Source organism: Linderina pennispora, assembly GCF_002104995.1.
Source record: "Linderina pennispora strain ATCC 12442 chromosome Unknown DL89scaffold_110, whole genome shotgun sequence".
Lineage (NCBI taxonomy): Eukaryota > Fungi > Kickxellomycota > Kickxellomycetes > Kickxellales > Kickxellaceae > Linderina > Linderina pennispora.
The window spans coordinates 15,825-31,333 of NW_024468358.1; the positions used below are offsets into that span (position 1 = coordinate 15,825).

The window sequence follows — 15,509 nt, forward strand, 5'->3', positions numbered from 1 at the left end:
CTCAAAAAGACAGCTTATATTACCGCCCAGAACAGTAGAACCCCGAGTGATTTTTCCACAGCGAATAAAGTGAAACTCATACGGGGAGGGGTGGGTCGGTGGTGCGGGTACAGCCGGGAACGCAACCCGGTCCCCTGGCTGAGCGGGGAGAATGAGCACACCCACCCACCCCTCCCTCGTGACCAATTGTACAGGCAACAGCCAAGGCAAAAGGTGGACGCAGTAAAGCTGAACAAGTGCAATTCCATGCAAGCGGCGCATTGTGTCGGCAAATGTAGGCCTCGAAAAGAACGATGTTGGCCTGTTTAGGTTACGACCCTTCAGTTGTCTGCGGGTGAAATTGTTGGTGTGCAAAATTGCACCAGCGCAGGCGTCATTGACACCAGCCGTCCCCTCCCCGCCGGCCGTGCACAGCAGGGCACAGGCCGATTGCATCTGCAAAAGCGACATATCAGGGAAACGGTGCAGATCACACGCGCGGCTGGGTGTGTCCATATACCGAGCTTCTGCGTGTGACATTCTTGTTCGCACCACCGAGCACACCCGCATGCTGTGCGCTTCTCTTCCCTTGTTGCATGGCCTGAGCCTGCTCCTCCTCACCCCGCGCCATGCGTCGTAAATGAGCGTACGCAGCACGCTGGGCAGTACCCGTGCCCACCGAAAAATTTCTTTCTCGACAATGGCGCCCTGTGGGAATCGAGAATTTCGCAAGCCATCGGCAATCAGCCGGGAAAAACGACAGCCTTCAACACTCACGCCCGAAGCCTGCGTTTGTTGTCTCTGGAGCTCGAAGAGACAACATGTACGTGTTCCGATTGTCCTCCTGTAGAGCGGAGCGACTCGGGTCTTTTCCAGCCCAGGCTCGCACACACAAAAACATGCTCCGAGGACAACCGGGCCATGGTTCAGTGTTGTGTACCTTATTGTGCCTACTGGTCTTCGGCGTGTATTGCGCAGGTGCGCCTTACATCATTTGGCCGACCCGCACATCCATGACGGCCCCACGGTTCTATGATTGGAGACGGCTTTTTAGTGCTGAAATGAACTCTGGTCCATTTCCGCGACATTCAGGTCTTTCACGTGCGATGCATGAAGAGCGCAGGTCGATGCAGCTGGCAGAGGCGAGCTCCCCCTATCTGACGAGACAAGCATGCGGGATGCACGCCGCTTTCTCGCCTTTGTCTCTTTCATTTCGCACTCCTCTCCCGCCTATTTCGCACTCTTGTTGCGGCTCACTCGCACTCTCGGCATCTGCAGAACAAGCAACAGAAGGAAAACATGTTTCGGGTACATGCAGCACGTCGAACGTCAGTGGCTTTTGCCAGCAGTATGCGAGCGGTGCCTCGGCGCCCAATGGGCACGAAACCGGTTTACGTAACGTTCAGCCAGCTCGCCAACAACCAGGCCCTGGCTACAATCACCATGAACAGCCCAAAGGCCAACACGTTCGACTATTCGTCGTTTGTGGCCCTGAGCGACGCCCTGGCTGAGGTCGAAGCCGCCCCGAACGTGCGCGGCCTCGTTCTGCAGTCCGGCCTGGACAATATCTTTTCGGCTGGGTTCAATTTCCCAATATTCCACAATATCTCTCGTGACGAGTTCCTGCGCCTCTGGGTGCTGGGCAAGCAAATCTACCGCCGCATCCACGCCATGCCGGTGCCATCGATCGCAGCCGTAAACGGACACGCCCTGGGCATGGGATGTGTGTTTGCGCTTGCCTTCCAGAGCCGCTTCATGGTGGCGGGCAGATCGACGATCGGGCTCAAAGAGGTGGCAGTCGGGATGTCGGTGCCAGAGTGGCTTGCGGCGCGGTACCGCGATCTGACCAGCCCACGCACTGGCCGAAAAGATGCTCCCGCTGGGCCGCACCCTAACTGCACAGCAGGCAAAGGAGGCGGGCTGGTTGACGAGGTGTTCGAGACGAAAGAGCAGATGCAGACAGCCATTGTGAGCCACATCGAGGCTGCTGCCAAGTTCCAGCCGCAGGCCCAGGCCGACACCTACCGCAGCCTGCGCCGCGCGCACCTGAAGCTGTTCGATGAGAGCTTTGAGGCTGACAACGCCTGGTGCTGGGCCATGGTCAATAACCCGGCCACCCAGCAGGGGCTGGCGGAGGCGCTCAGTCGCCTAAAGTCCAAGCCAAAGAAGTAATCGCCACTCTGGCAGGGTTTTTGCTACTGCCGCCCAGGCATCAATTAGCCAGAGTTTCCCGCTGCTGCCAGCAGCCAGTGAAAATGCCAATAGATAACCGAGCCTCCCTTTACTACTGCCCAGGTGCAGTTTTGCCTCCTCCCGCAAAAAATATCATTCCGTACTCAGAAACGAACAACGATATGGCCCGACGCCAGCAGTAAGCCGAGATAGCTCTCAATGTAACGATGCGTCAGTCGTAACGGCTTGCCAGTAATAATTGCCCCTCCAGCCGTAGTCACACGCATGCAGAGAATTCCAACCGCCCGGTCTGCGGGGGCCGTAATAACAACGTGCGTGCGCAAAGCCCAATTCACCGCCATCCAATTTAACTGCCAGCTTTGAGCAAACACCACAAGCGCTGCCTGTGGAAAGGGGATAAAATCGCATTGGATGAAAGAGAATTTAGCTACTAGAGCTCGACGCGCAGAGGGGTCTCGGTCTCCCCATCCATATCCAGCACACCCGACTCGGCGATAACGATGTCCTCCTTGGGCTTGTCGCCCGGCCCAGTGGCAGTGCCTTCGATCTTGCGCACAACCTCCAGGCCCTCAAGCACCTTGCCGAACACGACGTGGCGTCCGTCCAGCCAGCTCGTGGTCACGGTGGTGATAAAGAACTGCGAGCCGTTGGTGTCCGGTCCAGCATTAGCCATCGACAGAATACCGGGGCCGGTATGGCGCAGCTTGAAGTTCTCGTCCTTGAACTTGGCGCCGTAGATCGACTTGCCGCCGGTGCCGTCGCCGCGTGTGAAATCGCCGCCCTGGATCATAAAGTCCTTGATGACGCGGTGGAACTTGCTGCCCTTGTAGCCAAAGCCCTTCTCGCCGGTTGCCAGAGCACGGAAGTTCTCGGCTGTCTTGGGCACGGTCTTACCGAACAGGCCAATGACAACGCGGCCCAGGCTCTCGTCGCCCTGCTTGATGTCAAAGTACACCTTATCTGTGACAACCGGGCCACGCGCCGCCTCGACCAGACGCGCACTGAGCGTCATAAAAATAAGCACAACGTAGAAAAGCCCGGAGGCACGCAAAAAACCGACAGGAACCTTCATGGTAAAAGTAAAAGAGAGGAGAAAACTTAGTAAAGAAAAGGAGAAAGAGCTGGGGTACCGCAAGCGGCCAGCTCCAACCAATTTATAAGCAGTCTGACCGTGCTGCTCTCCACGTCACCACAGGTGATTGGCCCGACAGGTCGGCCACCTGACGGTCCCTGCTGGCTCACCCACTCACTAGCATATATTGCGTGTGTGAATCCTTCCACAGGTTCGATTCTGGCGACTTGGTTCTGGGGGAGAACATGGACACAGATATGGACCAAATGGCCATATTGCTAGAATTACCCGCTCGCGATGCGAGCTCGGGTGCTAGTCAGCATGGGTTGACACGTCGATAAATGCATCACGGTGAACCGGTCATTTGAACGTGTCGGATGGTTGTTGGTGCAATGGCGATCATGGACATCTCACATCTTGTTGGCCTGCCCAGCGCGGGAGTTTCTGCATTGGTTCGCCACTGCTGGCAGCAGAATCGCCTGCTGCTGCACGCCTCTTGCGCGGCCTCTTTGTTGCCGGAGTGGTGCCGGAAGCATCGGCAGCAATGGCCGTAGAACGACGGAACAATTCAGAAATATCGCCTGAATCACAGAGTGACTGGAAAATGTGTCTGAAGTTTAGAACTGCTGCGAGATCGCGGTTCAAGAGCCGAGAAGAATAGGCCCGCCTGTATTGTGCCATGGCCCGCTTACATAACTCGCTTGTACAGCAAAGAAGGCCATGGCACTTGATAGTCGGACTCGCCGATCTCTGATAGGGGCGTGAGCTGGGAACATGTCGGAATGTCTGCAGCGACTTTTTGCAGCAGAACGGGCACATCGACGATGTCCGGAATTCGTCGACCAGATAAATCTCAAAGCCATGGTGCTTGAACTTGTTGCGCCATCCCTTGCCACGAATCGGCGCATGGTGTCGGGCCATCAGTGCACCCCAATTGCTCATGATTAGTGCTAGTTCTGGGTTCGATTTTTCGAGTGTTATGAAGATATCCTTACTTAGGTTGATATCGGCCATAGGCTGTGAAGCCCCATGGGAGATTTCTTGTCACATTATCGACTGTCTAAAGCATAGACTAGCCAAGCTCGCATCGCGAGCGCCATAAGCCTAGTATATCTGGCACCACAAGATCTGAATCCATCGGCTCAATGGGAGAATAATGGCTTTTAGGTGTTCACAGAACGAGTCATGCATACTCGCTGTGTGGCCCAAACGAGCCTGGATCTGTCCAATCAATAAAAAAACGTTCTAGCGGACGGTCAGATGCATTTGGGATATAAACATTAAATAGCTTCATTTCTTTAACAAAAACCCTCATAAAAATCCCCCAGTACTACATGTCGATATCATGTATCGCAACAGCGTAAAGAAAGTATATTTACACTGGCATGGCTACTTTACCTATATGCACAAGAACAAATACAAAAGTCAGTACCGTTATCATCACTATCCAAGATGAGCATTGGGCAATGTGTGTGCTCAGACAAGTTTTATAGGTAGCAGGAGATTGTCGTCATTACCCCGCCCCGCCTCAGAAAGAGGTGTGGAGCCGGGTAAATAAAGTCAAATGCCTGGGTCATCATTGCAATACGCGCCAGATCGGCGGATCAAACAGACGAACGTACCTTGTACTCGCTCGCTTGTCGCTGGTGGTCCGCCCGACTCTCGCCGGTCAGCAGTCGCTTGCGCACATCGCTACCTAGGTTCACGCGTAACAAATAGTGTTAGCAAGATGTCTAAGCTGAATGCAGTTTTCTTAAAAGAAAAGCACAGCAGCTTGTGTTGTTGCTCAGACAAGTTTTATAGGTAGCAGGAGGTTGTCGTCATTACCCTGCTCCGCCTCAGAAAGAGGTGTGGAGCCGGGTAAATAAAGTCAAATGCCTGGGTCATCATTGCGAACAAGCACAAGCACGCTCAGCAGATTCAAAATCAAAACATACCTTGGCAATAGGCCTGGCAGCAAAAAGGAGCAGATGAACTTTGAGATGAGAGCAGAGACAAGCGTGGGCAATGAAAAGTTTTTCGCGGCCCGCGTCTTTTTATATCTACGAAAAAATGCATTCGCGCTGATCTGGACTGATCACTGATCACACAGGTGTTTCCAGCTCAGGACTGAGCCGGACCGGCTCATGGACGGCAGGTGGGTTATTCTGACGGATTCATTGGAAAGCAGGAGGCCGTGACTTGCTAACAAAATGCCTAGAGATCACTCTGCTCAATCTCGCGGGTGCCGTTCTGGTCAATGATCTTGATCGTAAAGTCGGGCAGGTCGATCATGAAGCGAGTCTTGATGACTGCGATGCACTTCTTGACAATGTCGAGCGCCTGCTCCAGCGTGATGTCCTCGGTGTATTCGCGGTCCATGACCGAGTACAAAAAGTACGAGCAGTAGCCGTGCGCACCATATGGCACCTTGGCCATCGCCGCAAGGTAGTCGATCCAATACAGCGCCGCCTCCTTCTTCTCCTTGTCGTACCCAGCGACCAGCAGGTTGACCTGGAATGGATTGCGTGAGCGCAGTGCCCTGGCCAACTCGCCGCGGATAAAGTTCGCTGTCTCGCCTACTGACAGATCCCGTGCGTTGCGCACGCTGTACAGTTTGGCATTCCCCTGGATATACTCTGCGTACGAGTCTGTGTCGCCCGGTTCGCCGCACACTGACATCAGCGTCATCGGCGACAGCTGCCACGTCTTGTCTTGGGTGTGCTTCATTTTAACGATAGAGTGGACCACATTCTTGTCCGTCACCGAAACGACAAAGTCCTTTCCTGCAATCGCAAACTGTGCCTCCATGATGCTGCCAGACGATAATGAGCAATGCGAGTGTGTGCTGAATAAGAATAAAGAAAGAGCTCTGATTACTCGAGGACCTGCGAAGGTAGAGAAGTAGTGGAATAGAAATTGGCGGCTGCTGTGAAGAAAAAAGAGGGATATGCCACTCGTTGGTCTGCCTTGCAAAGCGTGGTACGTATGCTGTGGGCGGTGGGCGGCAGAACGCCTACGTAATGTCAAAGTGCAGCTAAGACGCGGGAATCAAGATTAACACATCAGATCACTACTGCTGCCCACTGCTGCCAATGAAACACACCGTCGGCCGAGAACAGCAGCCGCACGCAGTATTAGCGATGATCGCTGAATTCCAGACGGCCAATATGGATATCAGACATAGGAACTCTAGACTGAGCATCGGCAATAATTGGTATGAATTGCAAACGATCCGTAGACCTGTGCGGTCCCTCTAGTCATGCATGTCTAGACCGGGAAGGGAAATGAATGGGTATACCCACCATTAGGATTGGAGTGGTTTGACTGCTCAATTCCATCGCAAATGCTTTTGCCGCCAAACACACTCCCACCTTCTGGTGCACTAGGCTGGGGTGGATGGTATATATAGCCAGGAACCCCTAGGCAATTCATAGGAGCCGGTATCGGTGAGATATCACAAACAAGCAGAATACACCCTATTAATACGTCTCCTCCCTAACTCGCACTCCCTCCCCCACCTCCGCGCTCCTCTGTCTCTCCCGTATCACACAATCACATCCTACATTCGTCAGCTATACAACGACCTGCTATTCAATAATACACATCTAATATAGTTTAAAATGCGTGTCTCTATCACCCTCGCTCTCGTTGCCTGTGTTTTTCCGGCTGTCCTTGCCAGTAAGCATGCCCCTGCTACAAGCTCGGTAGTCGCAAATGCAGCTTCAGTTGCTGCGCCTGCAACTGCAGCCTCAGCTGTACCTACCACACCAGCTGCTCCTGCAACTCCTGCAACGCCTGCAACGCCTGCGCCGTCTGCGCCGTCTGCTACCCCGGCCACCCCAATCACCCCAATCACCCCTGCCGTCATTACCCATGGTCATCCTCATGGTGTTCCTGGCGCTACTCATGCTGCTGCCGCTACTCATGCTGCTGCTACTCATGCTGCTGCACCAGCTACCGTTCCAGCTGCTGCTCCGGCGTCTGCCTCGGCTGCATCGGTTGCATCGGGTGGATCGGATGGATCGGGTGGATCGGGTGGATCGGGTGGATCGGGTGGATCGGGTGGATCGGGTGGATCGGGTGGATCGGGTGGATCGGGTGGATCGGGCTCTGGACACCACGGTTCTGGTTCTGGACACCATGGCGCAGGTGTCCAGTACGCGGCACCTGCCACCTCTATTGACTGTGAGACTTCGTCGCCTCCTGCATATGCACCTCCGTCAACCTCATGTGAACCCACGACTACTGTCGTTGCTGTCCCTGAGCCAACAACTACTGTAGTTGCGGTTCCTGAGCCCACTACCACTGTTGTTGCGGTGCCTGAGCCCACTACTACCGTAGTTGCTGTCCCGAGCCGACTACCACTGTTGTGCAGGTGCCCAATGCAGGTGCTGACGACTGCAACACGCCGACGACTGAGGATTGTGATACTCCGACCACCGACTGCGAGACCACTCCAGACTGTGACACACCGACCACCGACTGTGAGACTACTCCGGACTGTGATACCCCGACTACTGACTGCGAGACCACCCCGGACTGTGATACACCCACCACCGACTGCGAGACTCCGACCACCGACTGCGACACGCCAACCACCGACTGCGAGACCACCCCGGATTGTGACACTCCTACCACCGACTGCGACACCCCAACCACCGACTGTGACACGCCGACTACCGACTGCGACACGCCGACTACCGACTGCGACACGCCGACTACCGACTGCGACACGCCTACCACTGATTGTGAGACTCCTACTACCGACTGCGACACCCCTGCATATGAGCCGGATTGCGAGGATACCACAACCGTCGTCATGGTTCCTGATGAGGACTGTGTGACCACTGTTGTCCAGATGGCTGGTGAGGTCGCTCAGACACTCAACAACGGCGCGCCAGTTGCCACCATCGGCTCGTGTGTCGATTACACCGTCACCATCGTCAACACGCAGTATGTCTATGCCACCACTAGGGTCACACCTCAGTGGCTCGCTGTTCCTGGCCAGACCGTCGTGCCTAATGCTGGCGAGGATTGTGATTAAGTCGCTTCGTGCAATGTCACCGCACAACGTGTAAAGCGACATTGCACCAACCTACTTGCCTTTCCAGTCCCTGGTACTCCCTTCTCGTTCCATACCTACACCCCCTTCACTCTACCCCTCCGTATTCTGCTTGTTACATTTCTCTATTTCCTGCTGATATCTCCACCTTTCCTCCCTCCCTTTCCATTACCTCCCTCCTCCCTCCCCGCCACCTCCATCCCTTATATCCACGCTATTCCGATCCGTCCTCTCCTAATTTCTTCTTTTTATCAGTCATGTCACGTCAAGAAAGTCACCTAAAATATTTAAAATGCTATGGGTGCGGGCACCTTTCGTATGCACATGATGCAATGGCGTTTGTGATGGCAAATGCCTATATCCTCGGAAATTGGGCCGATACCTAATATGTGGGGAAAATGAGAAACGCCGACACATTTGTTCCTGTGAACTACCATCATTGTTAAATCCCCCGCAATGTTCTTATTTTTGATGCAATGTTGATTTACTCGTTCTGGCTTGCTGTGGCTAGTAACCGTCTCACTTGTGTACTCAACCTAGATGGTTTCCTTGCGGGCATTAGGCTCCTTTTTGAAACAACCAAACCGCCAAGGGGCACTCATGGGCAGAGCTTGGGGGTGCATTCGCTACATCGAATGCAATATTAGTCGTGGGACCACACTGAGAATACTAATAGAAACAAGACAGGGGTTACCCACATTTAATGTGGGGGGTATTTTTGTTGCCGGCCAACCACCATTTGCCTCAAATCATGCAGTTGGTGTGGGTATGATCTAAAACAGCACACTACTATCAAGTGTACTTCTAAACATCTCTGGCCTTCATGTGCAGAAGGGTTATCTGCAAATGAACATTTAAATATCCCCGATTCGACCAGCAGTGATCTTAAAACTATCGCACCTGGTTAAAGCGTAGCACTAAAGTACTCCCTTTCCTTCCCCTGTCATCCTTCCCCTCTTTGTCGCGTATACCTCTTTCCTTCCTTTCCCGTACCTTTCCCATTGAGCGTTATCGATTCTAGCATCTGTAACACTCGCTGCCAACCTTGAGCAGTTCAATATTTTCGAGCACTCTCCAATTCAACCCTAATACCCTAGCTTCTGCGCTATCAACACCACCTCCCTCAGCACAAAATGAAGAGCGTCCTTTCCATCTCGCTACTTATGACTGCCATCGCCAGCGCAGCCCCAAGCGTTGTTGCTTGTGAAGGTCATAACTCTGGGCCTGCAATGGCTGCCTACTCTGGTAGCCCACCTTCAGGGTATGGTGCCGCTGCCGTCAAGCCTGCTGGCTACGGTTCGCGCAGTATTCTGAGGAACAGGCCTGCTCGTGCTGCCCGTGCGTCGCAAGGATATGGTTCCAGCTCCTCGGGATCGTATGGTGGTGCCGCCGCTCCTGCCGCTCCTGCAGCCGCCGCTCCTGCAGATTCGTCTTCGTCAGGCTATGGTTCCAGCTCATCTGGATATGGTGGTGCTGCTGCTCCAGCTGCCGCTGCCGCCCCTGCAGACTCTTCATCGCCGAGCTACGGATCGAGCTCTTATACCGGTAATGAAGCTCCAGCTGCCGCTGCCGCCGCCCCTGCTCCGGCTTCAGGTTCGTCCAGCTACGGATCTAGCTCAGATTCGTACGGTGCTGGGGCCGCTGCCGCTGCCGCCGCTCCTGCGCCTGCTGCCGCCGCTCCTGCCTCGGGCTACGGATCTCCTAGCTCCGGCTACAGTTCTAGTGGCGCTGCTCCTGCCGCTCCTGCCGCGCCTGCCGCCGCTGCTCCTGCTGACTCTTCTTCGTCAGGCTATGGCTCCAGCTCATCGGGTTACGGATCCAGCTCGCCGAGCTATGGCGGTGCTGCTCCTGCAGCTGCCGCGCCTGCCGCCCCTGCAGCTGCTTCGCCTGCAGCTGCTTCTGGCTACGGTTCAGACTCCGGATCCTCAGGATATAGCGCTTCGGCTGCACCTTCTGCTCCTGCCTATGGTAGCTCAGGCTACAGCTCGTCGGGATCGGACTCGGCTATGGCGCTGCCGCTGCTTCCGCTCCTGCCGCCGCTCCTGCTCCCCAAGGATACAGCGCTCCTGCACCTCAGGGCTATAGCTCTAGCGCTGCTCCATCGGCCAGCGAGTATGAGAGCCAGTCGGCGTCGAATGACTATAGTTCTGAGGCCCCAACCAGTGCCTCATACGCATCCAAGATTGGATACAAGCGTGTGCGCGGCGGGTACAACTCCAAGCCCAGCAGTGGATACAGCGCTTCATCGGCTGCTCCGGCTCCTGCCCCTGCACCCCAGGGCTACAGCTCCGCGGCCCCTGAACCTCAGGGTTACAGCCCCCGCCGCTCCTGCGCCTCAGGGCTATAGCTCCGCAGCCCCTGCTCCTACATATGGTGATTCTGACGCCAGCTCGGCTGACTGCTCGTCCAGCTCTGCTGCTCCTGCTCCCCAGGGATACGGCTCTGCCCCCGCCCCTGCACCTCAAGGATACAGCCCAGCTGCTCCGGCCCCCGCACCCCAAGGATACAGCCCAGCTGCTCCCGCCCCCGCACCCCAAGGATACGGCTCTGCTGCTCCTGCCCCTGCCCCTGCACCTCAAGGGTATAGCCCAGCTGCCCCTGCCCCCGCACCTCAAGGATACAGCTCTTCCTCAGCTGCTGATGATGCTTATGGCGATGGCAACGACACTGACACCCCCGCACCTGCACATCCTGCAGCACCTGCCGCTGCACCAGCTGAGGCGCCTGCCGGCTACGGATCGGCCGCCCCGGCTCTCTCCTCACAGGACATCGTGATCCACCTGACGGCCAGCCTGGATATCAGCGCACCTCAGCAGGCACCCACGGGCGCCCCGGCCCCTGGTGAGACACCTGCAGGCTGCGCGTCGCCAGAAGCTCCCTCATCGTCGGCGGCTGCAGCATCGTACTCTTCTGCTGCTCCGTCGTACTCTTCTGCTGCTCCATCCTACTCCTCGGCTGCCCCGTCCTACTCTTCGGCTGCTCCAGCATCCTACTCTTCTGCTGCTCCGTCGTACTCATCGTCTGCTTCCCCTGCATACTCAGCACAGGGGGCAGCCTCGTACGACAATGCCCCAGTACCCGCCCCTGCTGCAGCGCCTGCTCCGAGCAAGGGTTATCGCGGCCGTGCGGCAGTCGAGCACGAGAAGCTTAACGGATTCTATACGATCAACTATGTCTTCTCTGAGGGCATCCCACCACAGATCACAGCTGTGCCGGTTGACCAGCGCGAGAACATTGTGTTCCAGGCTGTTAATGCTAGCCCGTCCATGATCTAAGCACTTGTGTGTGACTGCTGGTGTCTGGTGGCACTTGCTGGACCCAGGCTGTCCTTCGACCATCCCAGATTCCCCTCTTCCTTCCGCCATCTCCCTCCCTCCCTGTTACTTCCCCTACCTTCCGCTACTTAATCACTTTCCTCCCTCCTCCCGCCACCCTCGCCCCTACCTCTCTCCATAGCTTGACTCTTAAATGGCCGTAGGCACCAGCAGTATATATTTCGAAACTAATATGTTCATATTAGACATATTTACAAATGCAAATGTGAGGCTATAATTCACATATCAACCTGTTCAGCCATTGCCATTGTGACCAAACCCAGTATTGATCCGGGGTTTGGCTGCTAAGACTCTCATGGCTCTTTCTAGTTTTCCGTTGTAAGTGCCTTTAAGATCCCTTTAGACCTGGACTTGCCACATCCAGCGCCAGCTGTGTATATATAGCACCACAGGCAAATAGTTGCCTCTGACCCGACTGAGTTGGGCTGAACTGGTAGACCCAGCCACTATGTTGTTGGCGAGCTACCATGTAGACATATGCTTGAGATAAGGTACATGTTGGCAAAAACAGGAAAAACACAAGTTCGTGAATCTAATCATGACAAAAAAGAGTGAAGGGATGTGGACGATAAATATTTTAAACAACGCCCTGCTGGTAGGCAGCAATAGCGGCAGTATCTCCTGGCGACGACGACGCCAAGGTGGATCCAGACGACGGGTGCTGGTTCTGGCTTGCATAGGGATCCGCATGCTTTGCAGTCGACTGGACATTGCAGTACTGCGGAGTCTGGTATGCGCACGAGCTATTATAGTAGACGCCAGATGGACCAGGATACGACATGTGGCGACGCTCCGACCGTTGTGCGTAATTTTGTTGCTGCGCAAATTCGTACGGCAGGCGCTCGAACTGCCACGTTGGCAAACTTTGGTAGGGTGCCGCAGAAAGAGATCCATTCCGATGGTCTGCAACAGCTCGGGTTGTATGTTCAGTTCAAAATCGATCATGCTCAGGTACTGCAGCTCCAGCGAGTTCAAGCTCGGCCACAGGCAATCCGCCAACCTACTTGGATACAGAGAATTTAAGTGGACAGCAGCAACAACAACAACAAAAAACAGGTGTCGCGCGGAATGGATGAGGGGGATCTCTTCGATTGGGGAGGCGGGGCAAGGTGGAGTTTGCTGTGTGTGCGAGGTGGTGGGGTCAAGATTGGTGGTGGGGCGAGATTATCATCTGAAGTTTTTTCTGCGCTCAGGGAAGAGAAAGAGAGGCAGCGAATCCACCATCTCAACCGCGCGCCTCGCAGCTGTACAAGGGTGCATATCCTGCAACCCCCAAGGTCAATAAAGCATGCCATCGCACCCCCTTCTACAAGCCATGTCACTGCATCGGCATTGTTCCGATTGTGTGCAAAATTACAACCAAACACCGAGACTTGGACATTACCTTTGCATATCTGGAGTTTGTAAGAACACGTCCGAGAACCATTTTGACGCAACAGTGACGCCGGTAATCAGCAGGCGATGGATGGAATAGGCATCGACGGCAAAGGGCATTCGCCGGCGTGCGCACCGGTCTATCATCTGCTGCATGTACACGATTAGGCCAAGAAGACCTCGTTCTGGCACGGGCAGTATTTGAGGATCCGCGACAGGTACGTTTTCCAGGTCCTATGGTAGGCACGGACCGTGCGTGGAACAGCGTCAGCGAGGAATGCCGCTCAATGGGCTTCTGGGTGCTGTGCCTGCAGAACCAGGGCCCGCGAGCATCCTGTAATGTCGTCCAGGTAGGCGGCCACATACCGTACTGTCTCCTGCGCCGACGTCGTCGCAAATTGAACGCCATTCTTTTTTAGGAAAAGGGGTAACTGTGGAGAGATAAAAAATGAACAGTAGATATGAAACACGCTGCGGTAAAAAATTAGAGGCCGGGTCTATGGTACGTGAGAAAAGTCTAAAGGTGAGCAAGAACAAACGGGTTGGAGATAAAGGGGAGGATGCAAAAAAGAAACAGAAAAAACGCCAGTAATGAAGATTTTAAGAGAGAGAAGGGGCCAAGCGCGCAATCGTGTTCTTCAAATACCTCAGAAAGCAGGCCAGCGCTCCAGCAAAAATTTTGTGTCTGTTGCGGACTGGGTAAATCGAACCCGTGGCCTGCCAACAAAGGCCATTTTTTTGGGGGCCGAAAAGTCGCTGACTCTCTGAAAAAAGCCGTGAGCAAAATGCAGGCGGTTGACCGAGAGACCGGTGGTTGGCTGGTTATCTCTGGTTACTTTTCTCTTGGTGTTCTTGCAAATGACCGAACAGGCCGCTTTTGTCGATTCCAGTCTGGCGATTCTCTATGCCTCGCAGACGGGCAATGCTGAGTCAATTTCCTACAACATTTACGAGGAGGCCGTGAAGCGCGGCTACGCAGCGACGTGGCACGTGCTGGACGACCACGAAAAGCTTGGTTCAATTCGCTCCGGACGGTGGTCTTTGTGGTCTCGACGACAGGCGACGGCGATCCGCCCGACAACTCGACCAAGTTCTGGCGAGTCCTGCGCAAGACCACACGCAGCAACAAGACCGCCTACACGCACCTGCGGTACGCGATTCTGGGGCTGGGCGACACAACTACTCAATTCTGCAACACAGCGCAGCGGCTGGACAAGCAGCTGCAGGCCGCAGGCGCCCATGCATTCTACCCCAAGGGCTGGCTGATGACGGGACTGGGCTTGAGGAGACAGTGGAGCCGTGGATCGACGGCCTATGGCAGTGCTGCCGGCAGTGGTCCAGCGGGAGACAGAGGGCGTGGACGAGGCGACCGAGGCGATTGAGCGCATGGCCATCGAGCCAGCGAATGATGTGTCGCAGCAGCTTGTGCTAGACTTTACCATGCTGGCAGATCTCAAGGCTATCACTGGCGCACCGCGCGCCCCAGCCGCACTGTGCAGGATTGCGCATTCCGAGGATCTGGCACGGGGCAGCCTGCCACCAGACCTCGTGTGCCCCCCATGGCTTGCAGCACAGACAGGCGAGGGGGCGCCGTTTGCGGCTCGGATCGCAAGTGCCCAGCTGATCACCAGTCCTGAGGCTCTGAAGCGCACCTGGCTGATGGATCTGGATCTGGATGGGCATGCTCATGGCCAGTGGCAGGCAGGCGATGCATTCAATGTGTATGCGCCCAACAGCGCGAGCTGGTTGCCGCTTTGCTGGCTCGACTCGGCGTCAGTGCCGAGGAGGCTACGCGGCTGGACTGGTGGAGCCGGTGGACCGAACTCGCGCTGCCTGCGCACCCAGCGTTCACTGCCGAGCCGTATCGATCTGCGACCTGCTGTGGGCTGTGGATCTGTCGGGGCACCGCGCAAGCAGACCTGCGGGCTCTGGCAGACTGCTGCGCGGAGACAGCAGACCGCGACCGGCTGCTGTTCCTGAGCAGCCGCCAGGGCGTGCAGACCTTCAATGAGCTGCGGCGCCAGGCGCCCACAGTTCTGGATATCCTGGCATTCGCGTCGTGCAGCGTGACTGCGGGTCGCCTGGTTGAAATCCTGCCGGCCCTGCAGCCGGTCGTATTCGATCTGCAGCGCGCCCAAGGACGAGCGCTGGCGCTTTGCCTTCAATGTCGTTGAGTATTCGCTCGAGGTCGTGGATCCGTTCTCCACCGCTGAGGACTCGAGCACGTCGCTGCCCCTGCCAAAATCAACCGCAAGGGCATCTGCACGCCTGGTTGGAGGAGCTGGCAAGAAGGACAAGAGAATCTGGTTGCACTGCGGCCAACATCAATGGCTTCAGGCTGCCCGAGGCGGAGACACGGCCGGTGATCATGGTTGGCCGGGCACAGGGGTCGCACCGTTCATCGGGTTCCTGCAACAGCGCGAGCAGGAGATCCAGGGAGGCTGGGGAGAAGCTTTGCTTGGCTGTTCTTTGGCTGCCGGCACTACGCCTACGACTATTTGTTCCAGAGCGA

At 55.6% G+C, this 15,509-nt stretch overlaps 1 protein-coding gene across 1 annotated transcript; it reads left to right on the top strand.

Annotated features, from left to right (window-relative positions):
• Positions 1-6,846: 6,846 nt before the first annotated feature.
• DL89DRAFT_297597 (uncharacterized protein) lies at positions 6,847-8,270 on the top strand (the record flags this gene model as incomplete). The annotated part of the gene is made up of 2 exons (XM_040890753.1): positions 6,847-7,572; positions 7,602-8,270. 2 exons carry the CDS (start codon positions 6,847-6,849, stop codon positions 8,268-8,270), a joined length of 1,395 nt encoding a protein of 464 aa, XP_040739216.1.
• Positions 8,271-15,509: the final 7,239 nt, after the last annotated feature.